We start from the raw sequence: 21971 nt of genomic DNA, 5'->3' as shown, positions 1-21971 counted from the left end.
TTTCAGGAAAGGGCACCATATCTTTCAAAATCTCCTCCCACAGGAACTGGAGCGGGTTATAGCCTGTCCCCTCAGCCTTTCAGTTGCCTTAGTCATAGGTGTTCCTAAAGTCCAGTCCTTCCATTGTTTGCATTAAGTTGTACTGTGAGTCGGAGTAGCGTCAGATGAATGTACACATACTAACAGAAGGCAGAGAGGGAATTGCTACATAAAAACTTATCCTAGCTCAGCTGTGTCACTGGAACAAAATTTGCTGTAATAGAGGATTTCTCCTCTGTAACAATTACTTTAGAAAAGGTTACTTTATTGGACTCATCAGTACACCTTCTGTTCTCACATGAATACAGAAGTTAGTAATTTTACTCTGCAATTGTTTAACCATGTACAAGCAGCAAATTCCATATCTGTCATTTTTTTTTAGCAAATCATCTTTCAAGTGGTTGCTCTCAGCTCTGTTTAACAATTAAGTTAACAAGTTTCAGAGTAACAGCCGTGTTAGTCTGTATCCGCAAAAAGAAGAGTTAACATACACTTGATGCATCATCCTCAATGCTTATAAAAGAGTACCATTCAAGAGGTTGCATAGTAAAGATGATTGTTTTACATATCTGTACAAGTCAATGATCAATATGCATTGACAATCGCTAGTATAAGATCAGGTTTTAAGGGGGTTTATTTACTATTTTTGATCAACAGTTTCATACAATTTGAAGGTAACATTGCTGTATCTGAATAATGCAGCTTGTGGGAGTGTTAAGCAAAAAGTTTGGCTAGTTTTCAAATAATTGGTCTTGCCAATTTAAAATAAGTAAAACAATCCCAACAGCCTCTGCAGGACAAAGTGGCAATCTTATTTACACACAATGAATTTGTGAAAGGACATTGACAATCAACAGCAATTATTGAAATGGAAGGCTACTCAACCCATTCACACCACTGCATGAGGAGCTTTCTGTGAAGGTGCAGTGATATTTTAATGAAATACCTTACATTGACACATTTATAATGATGAATTAAGGTGAATTATAAGATGGTATATAGTTGCTTAGAACAAACTTCAGGTGGATTGAGTTTAGACTCTAAACATTGTAGTGTAGTCCATTTCAAAAAGTGCACCACATAAGCTTCATCATTGGCTTAATGTACCATATGGCTGATTTGTTCCAGACACAAGGAACAAAACAACTTTCCCTTCATATGCATAATTCCCTTCATACACCAGCTTGTTTTCATGGATGACTGAATAAGGTTACCCTCGTTAAAAAAAAAAAACTAAAAATATTACAATGTATTCCTTAAAAGCATACAATTGGAAATAAAGAGGGACAATACTGTGCCAACAACTAGTTGTAGTTGTACTCTGTCACTGTAGGATCCAAAATAGGGCATCCTGATGCTTCTTAGTTGATGAACCCTTCGTTTCCCACTTCATCCAGGAGCGGTGCTGTGTCTACAGGCTGTCTGACCTGTTCTGCAGATGATCGCTTTGTTGCTCTGTTCAGTGTCCCACCCTGGCAATTCAGAGAAGCAGATAGTGAAACAAACAAGTAGCTTTCCTAGAGAATGTGTGTAGCTTACAGACAACCTTTCAGCAGATATTTGGGTCTTCAATATTTTGTGCAACCCATCTTGGGGAAGGAATCTGTGATTAGGCCACCAACATATGTGATATTGGTAGTTCCCACCATTGCCACTCCTATCTTAAAAAGTATGGTAACAAAACACGGAAAGCAGTAGGTATCTGCAGGATATTCTGCAGTGACCAACTCAACAGTACCTATCCCGAGTCAGTGAGAAAACCTTCCTTATACAAACTCTGCACTACCTAAGGTCCCTTTCAAACCAACATGTTGGGAGCTAAGTTTACACCTAAGAACTGCCCCAATGCACTTTTTGTAGGAAATACCTAGTGTCCAAGGCATCTTGCCCTGGAGGTAGGAGGGTAATGAAAGTTTAAGCATGTTACTACCTGCTGCTTGTCCACCACGTTGAGGCTAACAGAGGCAGTAATGCATGCAATGGTGTTTGCCAGCATGAAGATCATCATCTGTTGCCAGCGCCATACTGGGATCTTTAGTTCACTGTTGGGTCCAGAAGATGAACAAACAATGATCATGTGAGAATGTGTTTCCTCTTGCTATATAACATCCAAATAAAATGAAGCAGCACATGGTGTTGACTTTCCTGTCCTGAAATGATGCTTGGTTTAGACCATAAACAAAACTGGTTTTATGCTCTCAGTTTAGTCCCCATCAGTACAACTTGTGGGCTTTTGCTTCAGAGAAAAAAGACACTAGTTCTCACCTGGACTTGGTTCCCAGAATGTGTCCAACGATCAGATTGGAGAGGCCAATTCCAATCATCTGCACAGAGGTTGCCAGCCCCATAGCTGTACCTAACGTTGCCTGGGGAACCACAAGGGGTATGGATGGCCACAGACTCGCCTATTGTAAGGAGTAAAAATGGGCTGATGTTAAAGTAGGAAAAGTTTGCTGCCAAGACACTTTCTAGACGAGTCTAACAATTCAAGCCCCAGCTTCAGGCTACTAGCTGATCGACTGAGGGAGAAAGGAAGTTACACATTTGGACGCCTTATGGAGGGGTTTACACCTTCCTCTGACTCATCCACCAATGACCACTATCAGACCAGAAGATTACAGTAAATGGATGATGAGAGTGCCTATATCTTTCTACTCCAGTCAGCTTAAAGCACACACAATTCAGAGTCAAACATCTCAATGAGGAGCTAAGATAACGGACTTAGGTGGACACTCTAGATCCTGCTCAAAAGAGGTCATGAAAGGACAGTAATGCTTAACAGCTAATGTTTCCCACAGACCATGCCAATGGGTTCCTTAAGTTGTTTTGGGTGTTTGCTGACTACATCCTTTGGGCTTTGTAATCCAAAGACCTCAGAATGCACACATGCCCAATGTTTAGCCCTTGGTTAGTGTAAAATGCCAGTGTCGGGAAAGGAGTGAGGAGGGACCAGAGTTATAAAGTGACCAGGTAATCCTGTGGCTTCTACATACTTACAGCAGCAAAGGAGTAAGTGATCCCCAGCCAGATGGTAGAGACAAGCGGAGGAACAAATGTAAATGCCAGGAGAGCAAAGACAGGCAGAGTCAGCACAGCACAACCAACTGCAAACACACCTCTCAATCCTACATAGTCCTGATGAAGGACAAACAGAAGGTGATTTACCGAGAGTCCCCCACAGTTTCCACCAGGGCTCCAGTGCGCTCCTCCTCAATGTGTGCAGCTGGGCAATGCGTGCTGGTAAATGATACTTTCCATTAGCTGATAAGTTAACACCTCACAAAGTATTTCCAGTTCCTCACATGTACCGAGAGGGACTGAAGAGACTGGTGTGCCTATCAGAGAGTAAGGATGTTCCAAATCACCTGAATTTGAAACCCCAAGGTTTTAGTTTTAAGGCAGTATGTTGCATTTTAGTGCTTACGGAAGTGAGGGATTGATAAATTAGACAAAGCATGAGTTGATTCTGTGCAAGCTACTGCTCCTCATCCCTTACAAAGCTCTGCCTGTGCCCCTCAATCCTGACCTGCAACACTTCCCTCACTGTTTTATCTTGGGACTCTCATGAGTATTCAGCTCTTGCTGTCGTTCTTCTACAACAGGAACTAGGGGATCAGAGATCAAACTCATTTCACTTCTGACCTAATACAGAATGGTATTCAGGGTTTCTAAACTAGTCTGTTAACCCCCTGCATCACTAATGACCCAACTCCAGAGCTCTAAACACTCAATCTCTGTCAGAGACGCACAAAATATTATTTGCACTAAGCCTTGGTCTATCAGCAGACAATCCACCATGTAGTTGATGTTCTGCTAAGTACTGGGTACTCACGATTAATATGCCAACTGCTGCAGAGAGAACAAGGGAGCTGTCGTATACCGCCCCAGCAATGTAAGCGGCTGCCTGCTGACTGTAGCCAGAGTACTTATCCTGGATAAACTTGCTAAAAATAAAATTGAGGGGGACAAAAAAAAATTACATTAGGATTCTTGGTCTGGTTATCTTGGCACAAAGCAAGTCTGAGCACACATCTGGACAGGGAGTTTTTATTTAGAGAACTTGTCAAAGCAAAAACTCAAATCAATCTGCATTCTCATCATTTTTTAAAAAGGTGTGCTGAACAAAAAGGTCTCTTGCGGGGAAGGGGGGAGGTTTGTGTCCTTCCTTGCTTTATGATGGATAAAGGAGGCCTGAAAGTTTTGGGGCATGGGGAAGGGAGCATGCATCTTGGAAATTCCAGGAACAGCGAGTCCTGTTTTCCCTGGTGGTCTTCTTGGTGGAGTAGAAGATTTCTCAGCCCTGAAACTGAAAGACTGAGAGGGATGTTAAATTTTTAGATACATTAACTCAAAACAGTGGAGGAAAGGATCAGCATTTAACAACTTCAACCCTTTGATTAAGGGCTCAGAAATTTCCCACTCCAGTTCTCTACTGCTCCAAGAAGATATCCAATAAAAGCAGAGAAGACAGGCCCCAATATCGCTACAGCGGAAAAAAAGCTCCTTCGTACATTATGGAGGACAAAAATGGCATAAACCTAGTGTTTTTAAAATCCTTTGTAGGGCACCTAGATTTCTAGTGGCCAGTCACTGCTTAGCAGCTTTGAGAAGCTAATTTATTTGTAAACCCTCTTCTCACCTAGATTTTGACTGGTTGCTTTTAAGTGACTAGAATTATTTTGAGGACAGCTGAACTTCTCTGTAGCGCTGGGGCAGCAAAATGCTGTCCCTGCAGATTTACTTCCATAGATCCAAGTAATCAATGACATGGAAGGCACTGAGCCATGATTCTTGTTTTGGAAACAAGCCTGGAATTCAATCTGCCAAAATTGATATTTGAAACATGACTCTTTGTTCCAGAGGCAGTATAGAGTATTGCTCCATGATAGAACGTGGGGATACAGCAGTGCAGGAATCAGGCTGTATGGGGACCATTTCTGGGTAAGGTAAGCAGATGACAGCTGGCCAGAGAGTCCATTTCAGGGAGTGCAGGGAGAGCCCCAAAGATCCCAGTATTGTGTATTTTGCTTTCACTAGGTTCTAATATTAGGACCTTTTTTGTTAATTGCTGCAGCAAGCCTGCAAGAACCCCTCTCCACCCCAAACTGCTGAGCTGTTTGTTTGTATTTATAAATATAGAGCCCTCCTTTCATTTTTCTCCCAAGATCTCAAAGCACTTTGCTAATGTTAAGTTTTGCAAGCCGCCTGTGAGAAAAGTAGCAGTATAGCCATGTGCAAAATGGGGAAAACAAACAGAGGAGAAGCACTTTCCCCAAGGTTATATAGAGTCTGTGTCAGAGCCAGGGCGGGCAGAACCCAGGCCTCTCGACCCCTAGTCTGCTACTCTAACTGCATTCCCTCCTACTGAGGTTCTAGCATTTTGGAAATGGCAGTGTGCGGTAGGAACTGCCATGCACAGCAGTTTTAATCTATGCCTTATCTTAAGATGCTGGCTGCTGGCCACCTTCCAGGCAGCTGCTCACATGTGTGGCAGTCTTGGAAAGCATCTTGGGAAGGCTGCAATGGTTCTGAGTTGTTTAGCCAGGAAACACTTTACAGCATCAGTGGCCATGAATCTGACCCCACTGGAGCCCTCAGCACCTTTCTCCTGTTGACACTGCCACTCCAGTAAGTGTTTTACTTGAATGGATTTATGCAGCACAAACCCCCTGACCCCAGAAGCTGAGCAATTCCATTTAGATGCACTTCATGAGCCTTTCAGGTGCTGGTCAGATGGGTTTCCTCTTTGCCATTGTTCCACCTAGGTCAGGGGAGAAGTATTAATTTGCAGGAAATTTGGAATTTCCCCAATCTTTGGAGTTTTGGAAGAATCCACGTTCCTTTAAGGTTGCTTTGGACTGGAAATCCCCATGTCTCACATCATCTTCAGAGATGGCTGCATAACACAGTGCAAGGGAGAGAAGAATCAAAGGACCCTGATGTTGTATAGCTAAATGTTAAGCTCCTTGCTTGAGAAGAACATTGCTCCCTTTCTGGCTTTGTGCTCACAAAGGCAGCAGTGAACAAGCTATTTGGAAAGCTCCCCATTCCTCTGAGATGCCCCTGCTAGCTGAATGGAGAGGGAGATAGACACTGTTAGCTCTGTACCGAAGCTCCAGTGCTGGGAACAGTTACCAGCACCAATGCTACCATTCTGGTCAGTACCTGGCATCTGCCACAAAAGGGAAGACCCCGTTGTAGAAGAACATGATGGTTAGGACTAGGAGCCAGTAGCAAAGTGGCAGTCGCCGGACATCCTGAACTCGCTGTAAAGAGAAAAGCCCCCTAGATTAATAGGATACAGACTACTTCCAACTTCATAACGATGTTACCTTCTTCCTCTACTATTTCATGAGAATGGCCAGCTGGTGACTGGAGTCTGAAACGTCACTCATTCGCCTCTGGGAGTTCCAGCATTTGCTGTGCCCCTCCACACCCACACACCACCCTTCTCTGGCAGTATGGTCAAGTGCTTTTCCTTCCCTTCATAAAAGTCTGTAGCAGCAGAAGATTTTTCTGAGCAGAACTAGCAGCTGCCAGAGGCAAACCATGGGATGAAGCACAGCAGGGATGTAGGTATAACTAGGAGTTATTAATGAAGGGAAATACCAGAATATAACCAGTACATTAAGAATGGAAAACTACCATTAAGATCTTCTGTCAGGGTATACTCTTCTGAAGTTTAATGGATCTGATGACCTGAAACAATGGCAGCCCTGTTACTTGGGACATTAAGGGTATGTCTACACTGCAATTAGACCCCTGTGACTGGCCCAAGCCAGCTGACTTGGGCTCACCAGGATGTTTAATCGCAGTGTTGACATTTGGGAGGGTCCCAGAGCTCAGGCTGCAGCCTGAGCCCTGAACGTCTACACCACAATTAAACAGGCCCTTAACCCAGCTGGGCTAGTCAGCTGGCATGGGCCAGTCACAGGTATCTAATTGCAGTGTAGACATACTCTTGGAGAGTGTAGCACAAAGACTGGTTCTGCCTTGGCAGGAAGATGGGCTAGTTCTGACCAGATTACTCTGTAAGTCACACAAGAGGAGGCTAGAATCTCATCTGTATTCACAAGCAACTTGCACAATGAACTCAGGTGAATGTTTGCTGACCCCTCATGCTCAGAGTGCTGGCTCTGGTCTCTGATAGGCTGGCAACATTTATTCTCTTTGTTTAGTTGAATTTTCACGATCCCTTGTTGTTTGCAGCAGCAGAAGCCTAAGAGACTTATATGAAGAACTACCATATAAAACTTGGATAAGTGGCATTGGCTCCCTCTTCTGGCCAAGATCAGCTACTGCTATTGCAAACTACAGTCACAAAATAAACTCAGCAGAGACAACAAAATTCAGTTAGCCCATGCCAGAACCTCAAGGCTCTGGAGGAAAAGGCGGTCTGTATTCCACGTACCACTTTCTTGGACTCTTGCTGGATAACCCCATCCAAGCCAAGCTGCTTCATGCCCACTTTGTCCAGCACGCTGACTGTGATGGCTGAAATAAAACCCAACATACAGAGCAGGGTACCTGCAAACACAGAAGAGATTTTAGGACTTCCCTGGAGCAGGGAGAGCTGAATGACAGAGCCCTCTGCACGATTCATCTTCCTGGCCTCTCTCTTACAACATGACTAGTACATCTCCATTGAGCCACAAGTTGGATCCTTTACAATGTATGGATCAGCACAAGACTGAAAAGTTTGGGTTGCAAACATTGTAAGGCCAAGTTTTCACTGATTTTATAATAAGATCTGATAATATAATAAGATCTGATTGCCTTCTATGATGAGATAACTGGCTCTGTGGATATGGGGAAAGTGGGGGACATGATATATCTTGACTTTAGCAAAGCTTTTGATACAGTCTCCCACAGTATTCTTGCCAGCAAGTTAAAGTAGTATGGATTGGATGAATGGACTATAAGGTGGACAGAAAGCTGGCTAGACTGTTGGGCTCAACGGGTAGTGATCAACGGCTCAATGTCTAGCTGGCAGCCCCAGGGAGTCAGTCCTGGGGCCAGTTTTGTTCAACATCCTTATTAATGATCTGGATGATGGGATGGATTGCACCCTCAGCAAATTCGCAGATGACACTAAGGTGGGGGGAGAGGCAGATACACTGGAGGGTAGGGATAGGGTTCAGACTGACCTAGACAAATTGGAGGATTGGGCCAAAAGAAATCTGATGAGGTTCAACAAGGACAAATGCAGAGTCCTGCACTTAGGATGGAAGAATCCCATGCACTGCTACAGGCTGGGGACCGACTGGCTAAGCAGCAGTTCTGCAGAAAAGGACCTGGGGATTACAGTGGATGAGAAGCTGGATATGAGTCAGCAGTGTGCCCTTGTTGCCAAGAAGGCTAACAGCATATTGGGTTGCATTAGTAGGAGCACTGCCAGCAGATCAAGGGAAGTGATTATTCCCCTCTATTCAGCACATGTGGAGTATTGCGTCCAGTTTTGGGCCCCCCACTACAGACAGGACGTGGACAAATTGGAGAGAATTCAGCGGAGGGCAACGAAAACGATCAGGGGGCTGTGGCACATGACTTACGAGGAGAGGCTGAGGCAACTGGGCTTGTTTAGTCTGCAGAAAAGAAGAGTAAGGGGGGATTTGATAGCAGCCTTCAACTACCTGAAGGGGGGTTCCAAAGAGGATGGAGTTGGCTATTCTCAGTGGTGGCAGATGACAGAACAAGGAGCAATGGTCTCAAGTTGCAGTGGGGAAGGTCCAGGTTGGATATTAGGAACACTATTTCACTAGGAGGATGGTGAAGCACTGGAATGGGTTACCTAGGGAGGTGGTAGAATCTCCATCCTTAGAGGTTTTTAAGCCCGGTTTGACAACGCCCTGGCTGGGATGATTTAGTTGGGGTTGGTCCTGCTTTGAGCAGGGGGTTGGACTAGATGACCCCCTGAGGTCTCTTCCAACCCCAATCTTCTATGATTCTATGCTTTAGTATTAATATTTCTGCTTATTGATACCCTCCTCCCCCAGCTGAGGATTAAAATAGTCCTGGTTATTGAAAACGGCTAAAGAAACCCCCAATGTCCATGGGACCAGGAGATCACCCGGCCTATCTCCGGAAGATGGAGGGGAGAAAAACAACTCCCATACTTGTTGGTCTGCTTCACATTTGTAGAGTAACTGCAGAGAAGGAAGGTCAAATTGAGCCTTGGTGTAAACAGGTACAACTCCTAAGAAAGAAGTCAATGGAGTTACACTGGGTTATACCAGCAGTGAATTTGCCCCCAAGTGACTGTTGCAAATCAGACCAGTTTTCTAACTGAATCCTTTGGAAAAATCAAGCAAAGTTCACTTGAAAAGCCTGTTCAGATGTGCATTTGCTTAGCTTTGGTGTATTTAACCCTCCACATGTAAGATACTCAAGTTGTTCTGATGCTGCTGCAATTGGAAAATTATCACCCAAGTACACAGCAAAGATCTGGAGGTGAATCTGTTAAAGCAGAGCTGGTTGAGAGAACATCTTAGTAGGGCAGAAGGGCAGGATTTTTCTCATACTTGCCTCTTGGCTGGAATCACATCCTTGAATAGGACTGGTACAACATTCACTGATTTGTTACTTGGTAAGTATATTTATCCTACACTCCCCATCTCCAAGAGACCCCACACAAAGTACAAACACAGTGATTCCCTTTACCATCTCCTCCAAGGCATTTTTAACACACCCACTACCATAATATCCAGGCACCATCATCATCTAGCAATATTATGACTCTACATCATAGTGTCTGCTACACAGGGATTCCATTTGTCAATGTAAAAAGGAAAAAATCGTCAAACAACGTGGAGGCCAGAGCAGAACTGCACCAAAACCAGGAAAGTGAAAATCCCGCACCCCCTGTACATACGCACGCATGCGCACACAGACTCACGCTTTCTTGAGGTGAGGTCCTAAATCTATAAATATTCAGAATTTGACCCATGTTAAAGTCTGTCTACAGGCAAAACTATCATCAACTCAGTGGGAATTGGTCAGAGTGAATTGCCAACCCAGAATATAGCAGTGTGTGTGTACACACACTCACACACGTAATTCAGTTTTACTCCATTGAGTCAATGGGAGTATACATTCACACACAATACTGTTTCACACATGCCTTCAAGTGTTGTAAAGTCACAGAAAGGCTGCAAACAAAGCTAGAGGTAAATGCAACAGTTTTAGAAGGAAGCTTCAGCCAGCAATGAAGCATCTTCTATTGTGTCCTCAAGCCAGGAAGGAGAGCAAGGGAACGCTGTCTGGAAGACACACAGCCCACCTGCCACACACCAGGTTCACTCTCTTTCCTATGCATATTCTTTACCAGAGTTAGACAGTATCACTTGGCTTCTTTGTCTTGGGCTTAGAGGCAAGTGAAGCAGAAGCCAGAAGGAAAAGCTCACCTCCCCAGAGCGTCCACTGGATACCAAAGTGGGTCTCAAACCGCTGGGTGAAGAAGAAGTTGAGGACACTCCCAAGCCGGGAGAAGGAGAGGGTCAGTCCAAATGCCAAGGCCAGTTCCTTCCCCTTGAACCAGAAGGCAGTGATGCGATTCTGCACAACTTGGAGGGGGTGGGAACAGAGGAGAAAGGGCTATATTAACAAATGCACGGAAACCAAGCCCAGAGCATTAAACACACATACCTGGGGCAATTTTCCAATTCATGCTCGGTGGGCCAGATGGGATCAGAGTCAAAGACTCTTGGATATCTGAGGTAGAGATACAGTGTATCAGATTAGCATCCCTTTGGGATAGTCCTTACCACTACCACAATGCGGGGAGGTCAAGTGGCTTCTGAAAAGCCAAGCTGTAGTGTGAGTATTGCAGTTGCTGCTCCCAGAAGGGGGCAAAGGCTGGTTAAAATGATGGTTCTTAACATTAGAAGGGCAGATGAAAGTTCTACAACTCCCAGCAGGCAGACCAAATACTCTCTCCTCATCCATCACCACTCAGGCTTGGTTCCTGGCACAGAGCAGGTGAAGGTCTGACTAGGAACAAAGGCCCAGGGGCAAAAATCCCATTTGTCCTCCCATTGTTGGGGTCTAACCAGGAGAGGAGTTCTCAGATTCCTTACTGGTAAGTGACCCATTCCCAGATCCAAACAGCAACCGTCCTGTCAGCATCAGCGGCAGAAGGTACGGAGTTCCCTTGAAGTGAGAGCCCAGAGCGAAGATGGACGATCCCAAGACAGTAAGGAAAGAGAAAAGAAAGACACCAACTAGGGAGGGAGACAGAAAAACACAGGGACACATTGAAATAAAGGCAATGGATAAATATCATAAAAAAATAGAGAGAGAAAATTACTGTGCAATAGGAAAATTTGAAAGGAGCTCTGAATTTTTATCCCTGGGTCTCCCATCAAATTGACTCTATGACATATTATTTTACTACTATATAGCCCCTTTCATTGAAGGATCTTAGGTCACTTTGCAGAGGAGAGAAATATTATCGTGTGCCTTATACATGGGGAAACTGAGGCAAGGGAACATTAAATGGCTCAACCACAAGCCTATAAGCTTCATACTCATGAGTCTCACTCCTAGCTCTGCCACTGACTCTTTGACGCTGGCCAAGTAACTTCACTTCTGTGCCAGTGTCCTCATCTGCAAAAACAGAGACAAGAATGCTGACCAGCCCCACAAGGAATGGCCAGGGCTGCATTCCTTATTGTGTTGTGGAGCTTAGATACCATGATGACAGATACCAAATAGAAGGCCATGTAGAAGAGAAGAATACAGGACTATCAGACAGTCACATTAAGAGTGTAAAGTTTGTAGATAAAGGATCACTGCCAGCTCTGAACATACCTGCCTTCCTTTTATTGTGTGTCAGGAGATTAAAACAATGTTTACTCAACTGTTGTGTGTCATACTAAATTCTAGTGATCTACAATCAGGCCAAAGGGGAAGCTGTGCAAGTTTACAGCAGAGATCCCTGATGCTTGTAATTCTATGGAGCAGCCTTTGTTACACCCATCTTCTCTCCACACCAGAAGGAAGTACCTTCCTTGGTTTGCTCTGTTTTGTTGCTCACACTGCTTCATCCCGCAGGACCTTACTGAAAAGGTGATTCTAGTATTGGGAAGCAATATCTCTTTCCATTGAAGGAATAGCTGGAAAGGTCACTTCTGTGCAAGAAGAAAGATCAGCTATAATGAAATAATTGGGACTTACAGTGATTTCCCAGTTTATCAATCAGGAATCCAGCCAGAATCACCACCAGCGCATTCCTAGGGAGAATACCACAAATATTTGGTTTTACTCCCTGAACATCCTATGAGCAGTGCACATGATACCTCCCTTAAACAGAAGAAAGGTGACTCACGTCCAAGCATAGATTGCATACAGCAGGTTGTACTGTGCAGGCGTCATCCCCAGACCTTCCACACAGGCCAATGTGCCATTATGTCCAGTGTCATTATGCTGGGTTCCATTGGGGCAGGTTAGGTTCTGTGTAACAAGTTGACATAAAAAGTCTGTATTCCAACAGTAATAGAGGTCTAATTTGGATTACACAATAATTAGCCAAACCTCCTTTTTGGGTGGTGGACCTCAATAGGTACAAGAGCCTGGTTTTGACTTCTTTTCTAGACTCATCTCCACCACTCACTTCCCAACCTGATAGAAGGAATTTAAAGATTTTCAGTGGCCCTGTATGTATAGTGTATCCATCTTGAGGATATGACAGTAATTAAAATGTTTTGAGTGACAAAGGAGCTGCAACAATATACAAGGGATCATAAGAGACTACAGCAGAACCTATTTCCCACTGGCAACTGGGAAACCCATTGGAAATGACTGTGGTTTGACATTCATAGACTATGATACCAAGTATCAGAGGGGTAGCCATGTTAGTTTGTATCCACAAAAACAACAAGGAGTCCAGTGGCACCTTAAAGACTAACAGATTTATTTGGGCATAAGCTTTCATGGGTAAAAACCCCACTTCTTCAGATGCATGAAATGATAATTACAAATACAGGCATAAATATATATTGGCATATGACTTTGATAGGAGCTGTGGGGTCTCAGCACCTCTTATAAATACACCACTGAGATTTCAATCAAAGAGAAAGGCAAGGATACTGCATTGCAAAATGCACTTGGTCTGTTTATTTTAATCAGCTGTAGCTTAATTTTTAATGATCTGATACTAAATAAACGTACCAGGAAGTGTTCTGCAGGATAGTTCAGTGGTTTGAGCATTGGCCTGGGGATTGGTTCTGCTTTGAGCAGGGGGTTGGACTGGATGACACCCTGAGGTCCCTTCCAACCCTGACATTCTATGATTCTATGAAAGCTTTTATAAAACTAATGAAGCTTCAATAATGAGACCTCATTCCAGCTCCCTGCTATAAAATCTTTTATAAGGAATTGGAACCAGATCTCCTAAATCATAGTTCAATGCCGTCACCACAAAACAGTAGCAATGGTGCACACTCTCCTTCTCTGAACCCGTCTTAGTTTGGGGTCTCTTCAGAAGTCTTTATTATCTGAGTGTGTAAGAATTTCTTGCAGGCCTTCTAAAAGTCATAGGCCCAGCTCCATAATCTAGGAAGGACAGTGAACTTTAGCCAATCACATGTCTTGGATCTACTAGCAGAGGGTGCACATGAGTAAACCCATCCATGTGCCAGAGACTGAACATAATCCATCAGCAGTAATGATCGGCAGGGATCCTAGTTTTCTGTGATAAAAAAAACAATTCTCTGATTAAAAAAGTCAGAGACTCCCCTTTGGATAACAAGCCTAGTGTCTATCAATTTCTTTGTTAAATTGACAAACTCATAGAAACTTGCAGTGTCCAGCAGGCATAACTGAACACTGCAAGACAGAGGTTCCTAGGGTTGTGTCTGGGACCGGAGATATTGGCTAGTGTCATTAAGGGCATGGCTACACTTGCAGATGTAGAGTGCTTTGAGTTAAACCAGCCTTTGGAGAGCGCAGTAGGGAAAGCGCTGCAGTCTGTCCACGCTGACAGCTGCAAGCGCACTAGCATGGCCACATTTGCGGCACTTGCAGTGGCATTGGGGGAGCAGTGCATTATGGGCAGCTATGCCACAGAGCACCTCTTCCCATTCTGGTGCTGTGGCTTGTGGGAAGGGGGCAGGGCATTCTGGGTCCTGTCCCAACGCCCCGTGATGCAACGGTTCGCATCCAGCAATCCCTGTGCTTCCGTCCACATTTGGCACCATCTTTCAACAGTTTTTGTACGGCGCGCTCTATCTTCCCTTTCGGTCTGCGGGAATGGAGACCGAACTGCTGAGGAATATGCTGACGAGTCTCGCCAGCACATCACGTTTGTCAGTTGAGTTACTCCTTAATATCCAAACTGACAGTGAGGACTCTGACAATGATATCGACTCAAGTAACGCATCCGACATGAGATTGCTTGTGGCATTCACGGACATGCTCTCCACCGTGGAACGCCGCTTTTGGGCTTGGGAAACAAGCACTGAGTGGTGGGATCACATCGTCCTGCAAGTCTGGGATGACGAGCAGTGGCTGCAGAACTTTCGGATGAGAAAAGCCACTTTCATGGGACTGTGTGAGAAGCTCGCCCCCATCCTGCAGCGCAAGGACACGAGATTGAGAGCTGCCCTGATGGTGGAGAAGCGGGTGGCTACAGCATTCTGGAAGCTGGCAACTCCAGACAGCTACCGATCGGTCGCTAACCAGTTTCAAGTAGGAAATTCGACCGTTGGAATCGTGTTGATGCAAGTTTGCAGGGCCATTAATCGCATCCTGCTCAGAAGAACCGTGACTCTGGGTAACGTGCATGACATTGTGGCTGGCTTTGAACAAATGGGTTTCCCTAACTGCGAAGGGGCGATAGATGGGATGCATATTCCAATTCTGGCACCAGCCCACCTAGCCTCGGAGTACGTTAATCGGAAGGAGTATTTCTCTATGGTTCTCCAGGCGTTTGTGGATCACCATCGGCGTTTCACTGACATTAATGCAGTCTGGCCCGGAAAGATGCATGCATCTATCAGAACACTGGCCTGTTCAGGAAGCTGCAAGCCGGGACTTTTTCCCCCCAAACCAGAAGATCACTGTAGGGGAAGTCGAAATGCCCATTGTGATCCTTGGAGACCCCGCTTATCCTTTAATGCCATGGCTCATGAAACCCTACACAGGTAGCCTTGACAGCAGCAAGGAGCGGTTCAACAACAGGCTGAGCTGGTGCAGAATGACTGTGGAGTGTGCTTTTGGCCATTTAAAGGGCACTCTCTGTATGGGAAGCTGGACCTAGCCGCTGACAGCATCCCCGCGGTTATATTCGCGTGCTGTACCGTCCATAACATTTGTGAAGGGAAGGGTGAAAGATTCACTCAGGCATGGAACTCGGAGGTTCAACACCTGGAGGCTGAATTTGAACAGCCAGAGAGCAGGGCTATTATAGGGGCCCAGCGCAGAGCAGCAAGGATTAGGGATGCCTTGAGGGAGCAATAAGAACAGGAGTACTTGTGGCACCTTAGAGACTAACAAATTTATTAGAGCATAAGCTTTCGTGGACTACAGCCCACTTCTTCAGATGCATATAGAATGGAACATATATTGAGGAGATATATATACACACACACATACAGAGAGCATGAACAGGTGGGAGTTGTCTTACCAACTCTGAGAGGCCAATTAAGTAAGAGAAAAAAACTTTTGAAGTGATAATCAAGCTAGCCCAGTACAGACAGGTTGATAAGAAGTGTGAGAATACTTACAAGGGGAGATAGATTCAATGTTTGTAATGGCTCAGCCATTCCCACTCCTTATTCAATCCTTTGTTGATTGTGTCTAATTTGCATATCAATTCCAGCTCAGCAGTCTCTCGTTAGAGTCTGTTTTTGAAGTTTTTCTGTTGTAATATAGCCACCTGCAGGTCTGTCACTGAATGACCAGACAGGTTAAAGTGTTCTCCCACTGGTTTTTGAGTATTATGATTCCTGATGTCAGATTTGTGTCCATTAATTCTTTTGCGTAGAGACTGTCCAGTTTGGCCAACGTACATGGCAGAGGGGCATTGCTGGCACATGATGGCATATATCACATTGGTAGATGTGCAGGTGAACGAGCCCCTGATGGTATGGCTGATGTGATTAGGTCCTATGATGATGTCACTTGAATAGATATGTGAACAGAGTTGGCATCGGGGTTTGTTACAAGGATAGGTTCCTGGGTCAATGTTTTTGTTCAGTGATGTGTGGTTGCTGGTGAGTATTTGCTTTAGGTTGGGGGGCTGTCTGTAAGCGAGGACAGGTCTGTCTCCCAAGATCTGTGAGAGTAAAGGATCATCTTTCAGGATAGGTTGTAGATCTCTGATGATGCGCTGGAGAGGTTTTAGTTGGGGGCTGAAGGTGACAGCTAGTGGTGTTCTGTTCTTTTCTTTGTTGGGCCTGTCTTGTAGGAGGTGACTTCTGGGTACTCGTCTGGCTCTGTCAATCTGTTTTTTCACTTCAGCAGGTGGGTATTGTAGTTTTAAGAATGCTTGACAGAGATCTTGTAGGTGCTTGTCTCTATCTGAGGGATTGGAGCAAATGCGGTTATATCTTAGAGCTTGGCTGTAGACAATGGATCGTGTGGTGTGTCCTGGATGGAAGCTGGAGGCATGTAGGTAAGTGTAGCGGTCAGTAGGTTTCCAGTATAGGGTTGTTGGTGTCACTAGGTATAGCTACCAGGTAACTTGGGAGAGTGGAAGGCCAAAAGTGCCGATGAAGCTCTTCTGCTCTGGGCCTACCTGAACCACAGAACCCCATCTTGTGAACTCTCACCTACTTTCATGCTAATTGCCTTGATGCGGAAGCAGAATATGTAATGGTCAGCTTTTCTAGCAGATGGCTGCAGTTTCACTCACACTAGCAGAAATAGTAGAGATAAAGAAGCGAGGGAAGGGAGGGGGTAGTTAGTTTGCAGGCGTCTAAACCCAAGGTCACAGATATGCATAAGACTGGGAAAGTTTTCTCACAAGCTTATGTAGAGATTATTGTAACTGTTGTCTGAAAGGGAGGGGTAAGGAGGAAAAGCCAGACAAAGAGATGTATGCAAACAGTTTGGGGTATAAAAGGTAAAATTTGTTTGTTTTTGTTGCACTTGATTTGAGACATGCTGGTCTCCTAGTGCCATTTCAGAGCTCTGAAATAAACTTGGCTTGCTTTCTCCCCTCGGTGTCTTTATTGGTGCCAAGCACACCAGGCAACGAACCACTGTTGTCCCCTCGAGCCCTTTGGGCTGGCAACAGGGTGGTATTTATTTAACCATCGCTTATTAGTACAGTAGTGTCCAGGAAATGGACCGCTTGTGTGGACTGATCTAGGCTGAGGTTGATGGTGGGATGGAAATTATTGAAATCATGGTGGAATTCCTCAAGGGCTTCTTTTCCATGGGTCCAGATGATGAAGATGTCATCAATGTAGCGCAAGTAGAGTAGGGGCGTTAGGGGACGAGAGCTAAGGAAGCGTTGTTCTAAGTCAGCCATAAAAATGTTGGCATACTGTGGGGCCATGCGGGTACCCATAGCAGTGCCGCTGACTTGAAGGTATATATTGTCCCCAAATGTGAAATAGTTGTGGGTGAGGACAAAGTCACAAAGTTCAGCCACCAGGTTAGCTGTGACATTATCGGGGATACTGTTCCTGATAGCTTGTAGTCCAACTTTGTGTGGAATATTGGTGTAGAGGGCTTCTACGTCCATAGTGGCCAGGATGGTGTTTACTGGAAGATCAATGATGGATTGTAGTTTCCTCAGGAAGTCAGTGGTGTCTTGAAGATAGCTGGGAGTGCTGGTAGCGTAGGGTCTGAGGAGAGAGTCCACATAACCAGACAAGCCTGATGTTAGGGTGCCAATGCCTGAGATGATGGGGCGTCCAGGATTTCCAGGTTTATGGATCTTGGGTAGCAAATAGAATACCCCTGGTCGGAGTTCTAGGCATGTGTCTGTACAGATTTGTTCCTGTGCTTTGTCAGGGAGTTTTTTTAGCAGATGGTGTAGTTTCTTTAAGTAATCCTCAGTGGAATCAGAGGATAATGGTCTGTAGAATGTGGTGTTAGAGAGCTGTCTAGCAGCCTCTTGGTCATATTCCAATTTATTCATGATGACGACAGCACCTCCCTTGTCAGCCTATTTGATTATGTCAGGGTTGTTTCTGAGGCTGTAGATGGCGGCGTGTTCAGCATGGCTGAGGTTATGGGGCAAGCGATGTTGCTTTTCCACAATTTCAGCCTTTGCACGTTGACGGAAGCAATCTATGTAGAAATCCAGTCTGTTGTTTCGACTGTCCGGAGGAGTCCACGCAGAATCCTTTTTTTTGGTAGTGCTGGTAGGGGGGATTCTGTGGGTTAGTATGCTGTTCAGAGGTATGTTGGAAATATTCTTTGAGTCGGAGACGTCGAAAGTAGGATTCTAGGTCACCGGAGAACTGTATCATGTTCGTGGGTCTGGAGGGACAAAAGGAGAGGCCCCGAGATAGGACAGACTCTTCTGCTGGGCTAAGAGTATAGCTGGAAAGATTAACAATATTGCTGGGTGGGTTACAAACATTGAATCTATCTCCCCTTGTAAGTATTCTCACACTTCTTATCAAACTGTCTGTACTGGGCTAGCTTGATTATCACTTCAAAAAAATTTTTTTTCTCTTACTTAATTGGCCTCTCAGAGTTGGTAAGACAACTCCCACCTGTTCATGCTCTCTGTATGTGTGTATATATATCCCCTAAATACATGTTCCACTCTATATGCATCCGAAGAAGTGGGCAGTAGCCCACGAAAGCTTATGCTCTAATAAATTTGTTAGTCTCTAAGGTGCCACAAGTACTCCTGTTCTCATAGCATAACATCTCTCAGGTTCTCGGTTATCTGGATTAGAATGGTTTTTTTAATTCCCTGTTTGTGACTGGGAATCTCTGCTTTTCAATTTATACACCACTTTCCCAGTCTTCATTTTGACTGCAGTCAAGGGGGCCTAGCAAAAGTTTTATCTTTCCCCTTGTGACCTAGTTACTTACCCCTTGAAACTGCTCCTGCAGGACACCGGGAATATCAAAGCAGAAGTAAGAGCCAAAAGTCAAGAGGCAGTTGAAGAAAAGCACTAGGAACCTGTAATAAACTGAAGGGTGAACAAACGTGTTATTGTCTACGTTACAAAATATGCTCACATTGACAAAGTTTGTGCCATTCTTGGGACTTTTATACACACACATCCTGTAACATATTTAGAATTCAAAACTCACTGAAAGTTTGTCATTGACAACAGACAAGTGTCAGTTTGATCTGCTAATAATTAAAAAACCCTATTTTAAATACAGTATATAGATATATCAACTAACACTAACTAATAATTGTGAGATGCTATTTCATATCCCTGTGTTGATTTTTCCTGTTCTTCTCTTAAGCCCTGATCCCACAATTGGATCTGCATGGATGGGGACCCTTACCCCGTGCCAGTACCGATTAATTTCAGTGGGTCTCCACACAAAGGTAAGGTTGCGCAGACCAGCTCTTTGGGGCCAGGAATCTCTTTATACCTGTATAATAAAGTATCGTGCATGTCTATGGTGTTATAAAAGTAATATTCATTTTAGAGTATATTAGACCTGACATACTGGTCACTGTAAACTGGTTTATAGAATTCACCATACTATGAATACTAAACAGAAATGTGTGTCAAATTATATGGAAATTTAGTAGTGGCTATAAGTGTGCCAATCTACCTCAGGCAGCTCTAATTTTCACCACAAACCCTTAAGCTACCAGCAGAATTAATAGAGAATTGTGACTGCCAGCATGCCATGGCACAAACAGGCAGGCTGCAGAGCATGCTGGGAGTCTCTCTATGCGGGCTGCCATTTCAGAAATGGGGGCAACAGCAATCTGTCCCCCAGGACCCTGGGTAAGTGGCTCGGGATTCAACATGCCCCTTTTGGAGTGGCTGAACTCCTGAGCAGCAGCCTGTCAGAACAGCTCAACTTGAGCCTGGTGGAATCTGAGGAGGGCAGATCTCTGTAGTGAAAAGCATGGTGTGTGTGTGTGGGGGGGGTCAAGTCCCTGGCTCAGTGAGGTGTTGGGAGCCAAACGGCCCCCTCCTGCTCTGATAGATCTACCCTCCCCTCTTCCAGTCAAATTGATCCATACCTCTTTCTGCCTCCCACAGGCAGAGGGGATGGAGTCTTAACATATTCAATTTTTAAAATACAAAATATTCAAAGTACTAAAAAGCTGTAAAGGGAACTATGTGAGGAAGCAAAATGCTTTTACCCATGTGTGATTATACACACATGCACACTAATTCCCAATGCCATTCAATAGTCTCTCTCTCATAATACAGATTCTACTGATCCTTATATGTAGCACCTATATACACCGTGAGTGCACTAGAAATTTACAGTTATTAGCAAGTATATAGTCAACAACGCAAAAATTGCCAGGGTTAATGTTGTGGGGTTAGCAACAGTTTCAGGGAACTGTACTACATTTACCAGCATAAAGAAGAACAGGAGTACTTGTGGCACCTTAGAGACTAACAAATTTATTAGAGCATAAGCTTTCGTGGACTACAGCCCACTTCTTCAGATGCATATAGAATGGAACCTATTTTATATGCATCCGAAGAAGTGGGCAGTAGCGCACGAAAGCTTATGCTCTAATAAATTTGTTAGTCTCTAAGGTGCCACAAGTACTCCTGTTCTTCTTTTTGCGGATACAGACTAACACGGCTGCTACTCTGAAACCTGTCATTATGCAAGGCACCAAATTTACCAGCATAGACCTCTTCCAATGCTCATCACCTCTCACTCCATTACATACAGCACTGTAACCTGCCATAGGGCACTGGGATGGTGCAGTGAGTTAAAACAATATCAAGACCGTGGTATAGAGTTGGGTTAACCACCCTGGGCAACGCAGAAGCAGCTTGTTGGAGCAACCATGAGGGCATGGTTTTGAAGTAATTCGGAGTTCTGCAGTGGGGGGTGATGGCTATCCCAGATTGGGTGGAGGTGCTGTGGGCACCTCAGGCTCTATGGTAGCATATTAGCGCAACTCTGTGACAACTGGCAAATTGGGGGAATCCCCTGGTCTGAGCTTGTGGATCAGACCCAATCCTGAGGGGAGAGGACAAATACAGAGTTGTTCTGTGTTTGTACAGTGCCTAGCACAACAGGGTCTTGCTCCATGAGTGGGGCTCCTAGGCGCTGCCATAATACACATAGTAATACACTAACCCTAAAGGTTCCCTGATTCAGCAGTAGGCTGGCATGGCCCACAGCGTAAAGGGAAGGGAATTAGAGTACCATACACTGCGGAGACGGGCCCAGAGAAGAGGGTCCCAAGCCCTGCAGCAGCAGGCCTGACCCCGGGGAACCGGGGTCCCCGAACTCCTCCCTAACGGCGGGGTGTCCAAGGTCCCAGCGAGGGACTGGGGAAGGGAAGACTGTGCACAACACCCAGGGGCAAGCAGAAGCACCCGACCCAGCTCTGGCGAAACAGTCAGGTGACACCTCAGTCATGTGAGAGGGGCTGGTCAGCCGATACCACTGCAGTCACCTGGTGCAGCACTCCCCCCAGTTCTGAGGAGAGGTGTCTATACCGCCCGGCTCTTACCCCTCTCCGCCGCTGCCACCATGGCTCCGGCTCCGCTCGCTCTGCGGTCCCGTTCCTCCCCACTTGCCACTGCCTCTTTCGGGCCGAGACTGCCCCTCTGAGATTCCGCCCCGCCCCGCCTCTTCCCGAGGCTCCGCCCCCAAGCACGGCGCGTGGGAAGTGAGATGTGAAGCACCCCGGCGGGCTCCGCCTCAAATGCCGCCCCCTCACCCTCCACACCGAGGCCGGAGCCGAATCTTGCCGCAGGAGGTACTTGTACCTGCTGAGGGTGGATAGCCCCAGCTCCCATCAGGCACTCCGACTTGCACACTCAGGCCGTGGCAGCGCAAGGCATGCTGGG

The 21971-nt window shown here is 45.3% G+C and overlaps 1 protein-coding gene across 3 annotated transcripts; it reads right to left on the bottom strand.

The window, feature by feature from the left end:
- Positions 1-283: 283 nt before the first annotated feature.
- On the bottom strand, positions 284-21894 carry LOC128844606 (major facilitator superfamily domain-containing protein 1-like). 3 transcript variants are annotated; one of them, XM_054042491.1, is made up of 13 exons: positions 21632-21894; positions 19039-19139; positions 12365-12489; positions 12214-12269; positions 11115-11258; positions 10443-10601; positions 7451-7566; positions 6205-6305; positions 3872-3983; positions 3037-3174; positions 2305-2444; positions 1970-2081; positions 284-1511 (listed from the first exon to the last, which is right to left on the bottom strand). In XM_054042491.1, exons 1-13 carry the CDS (start codon positions 21651-21653, stop codon positions 1401-1403), a joined length of 1437 nt encoding a protein of 478 aa, XP_053898466.1. In that variant the 5' UTR covers positions 21654-21894; the 3' UTR covers positions 284-1400. The 3 variants fall into 3 exon arrangements, with proteins under 3 accessions (XP_053898466.1, XP_053898467.1, XP_053898468.1); XM_054042492.1 differs by lacking the exon at positions 3037-3174; XM_054042493.1 differs by lacking the exon at positions 10443-10601 and having other exon boundaries at positions 21632-21890.
- Between the last annotated feature and the right edge of the window lie 77 nt (positions 21895-21971).

The sequence above is a fragment of the Malaclemys terrapin genome, chromosome 10, assembly GCF_027887155.1.
Source record: "Malaclemys terrapin pileata isolate rMalTer1 chromosome 10, rMalTer1.hap1, whole genome shotgun sequence".
Classification (NCBI taxonomy): Eukaryota; Metazoa; Chordata; order Testudines; family Emydidae; genus Malaclemys; species Malaclemys terrapin.
This window is presented reverse-complemented; position numbering and strand designations above follow the sequence as displayed.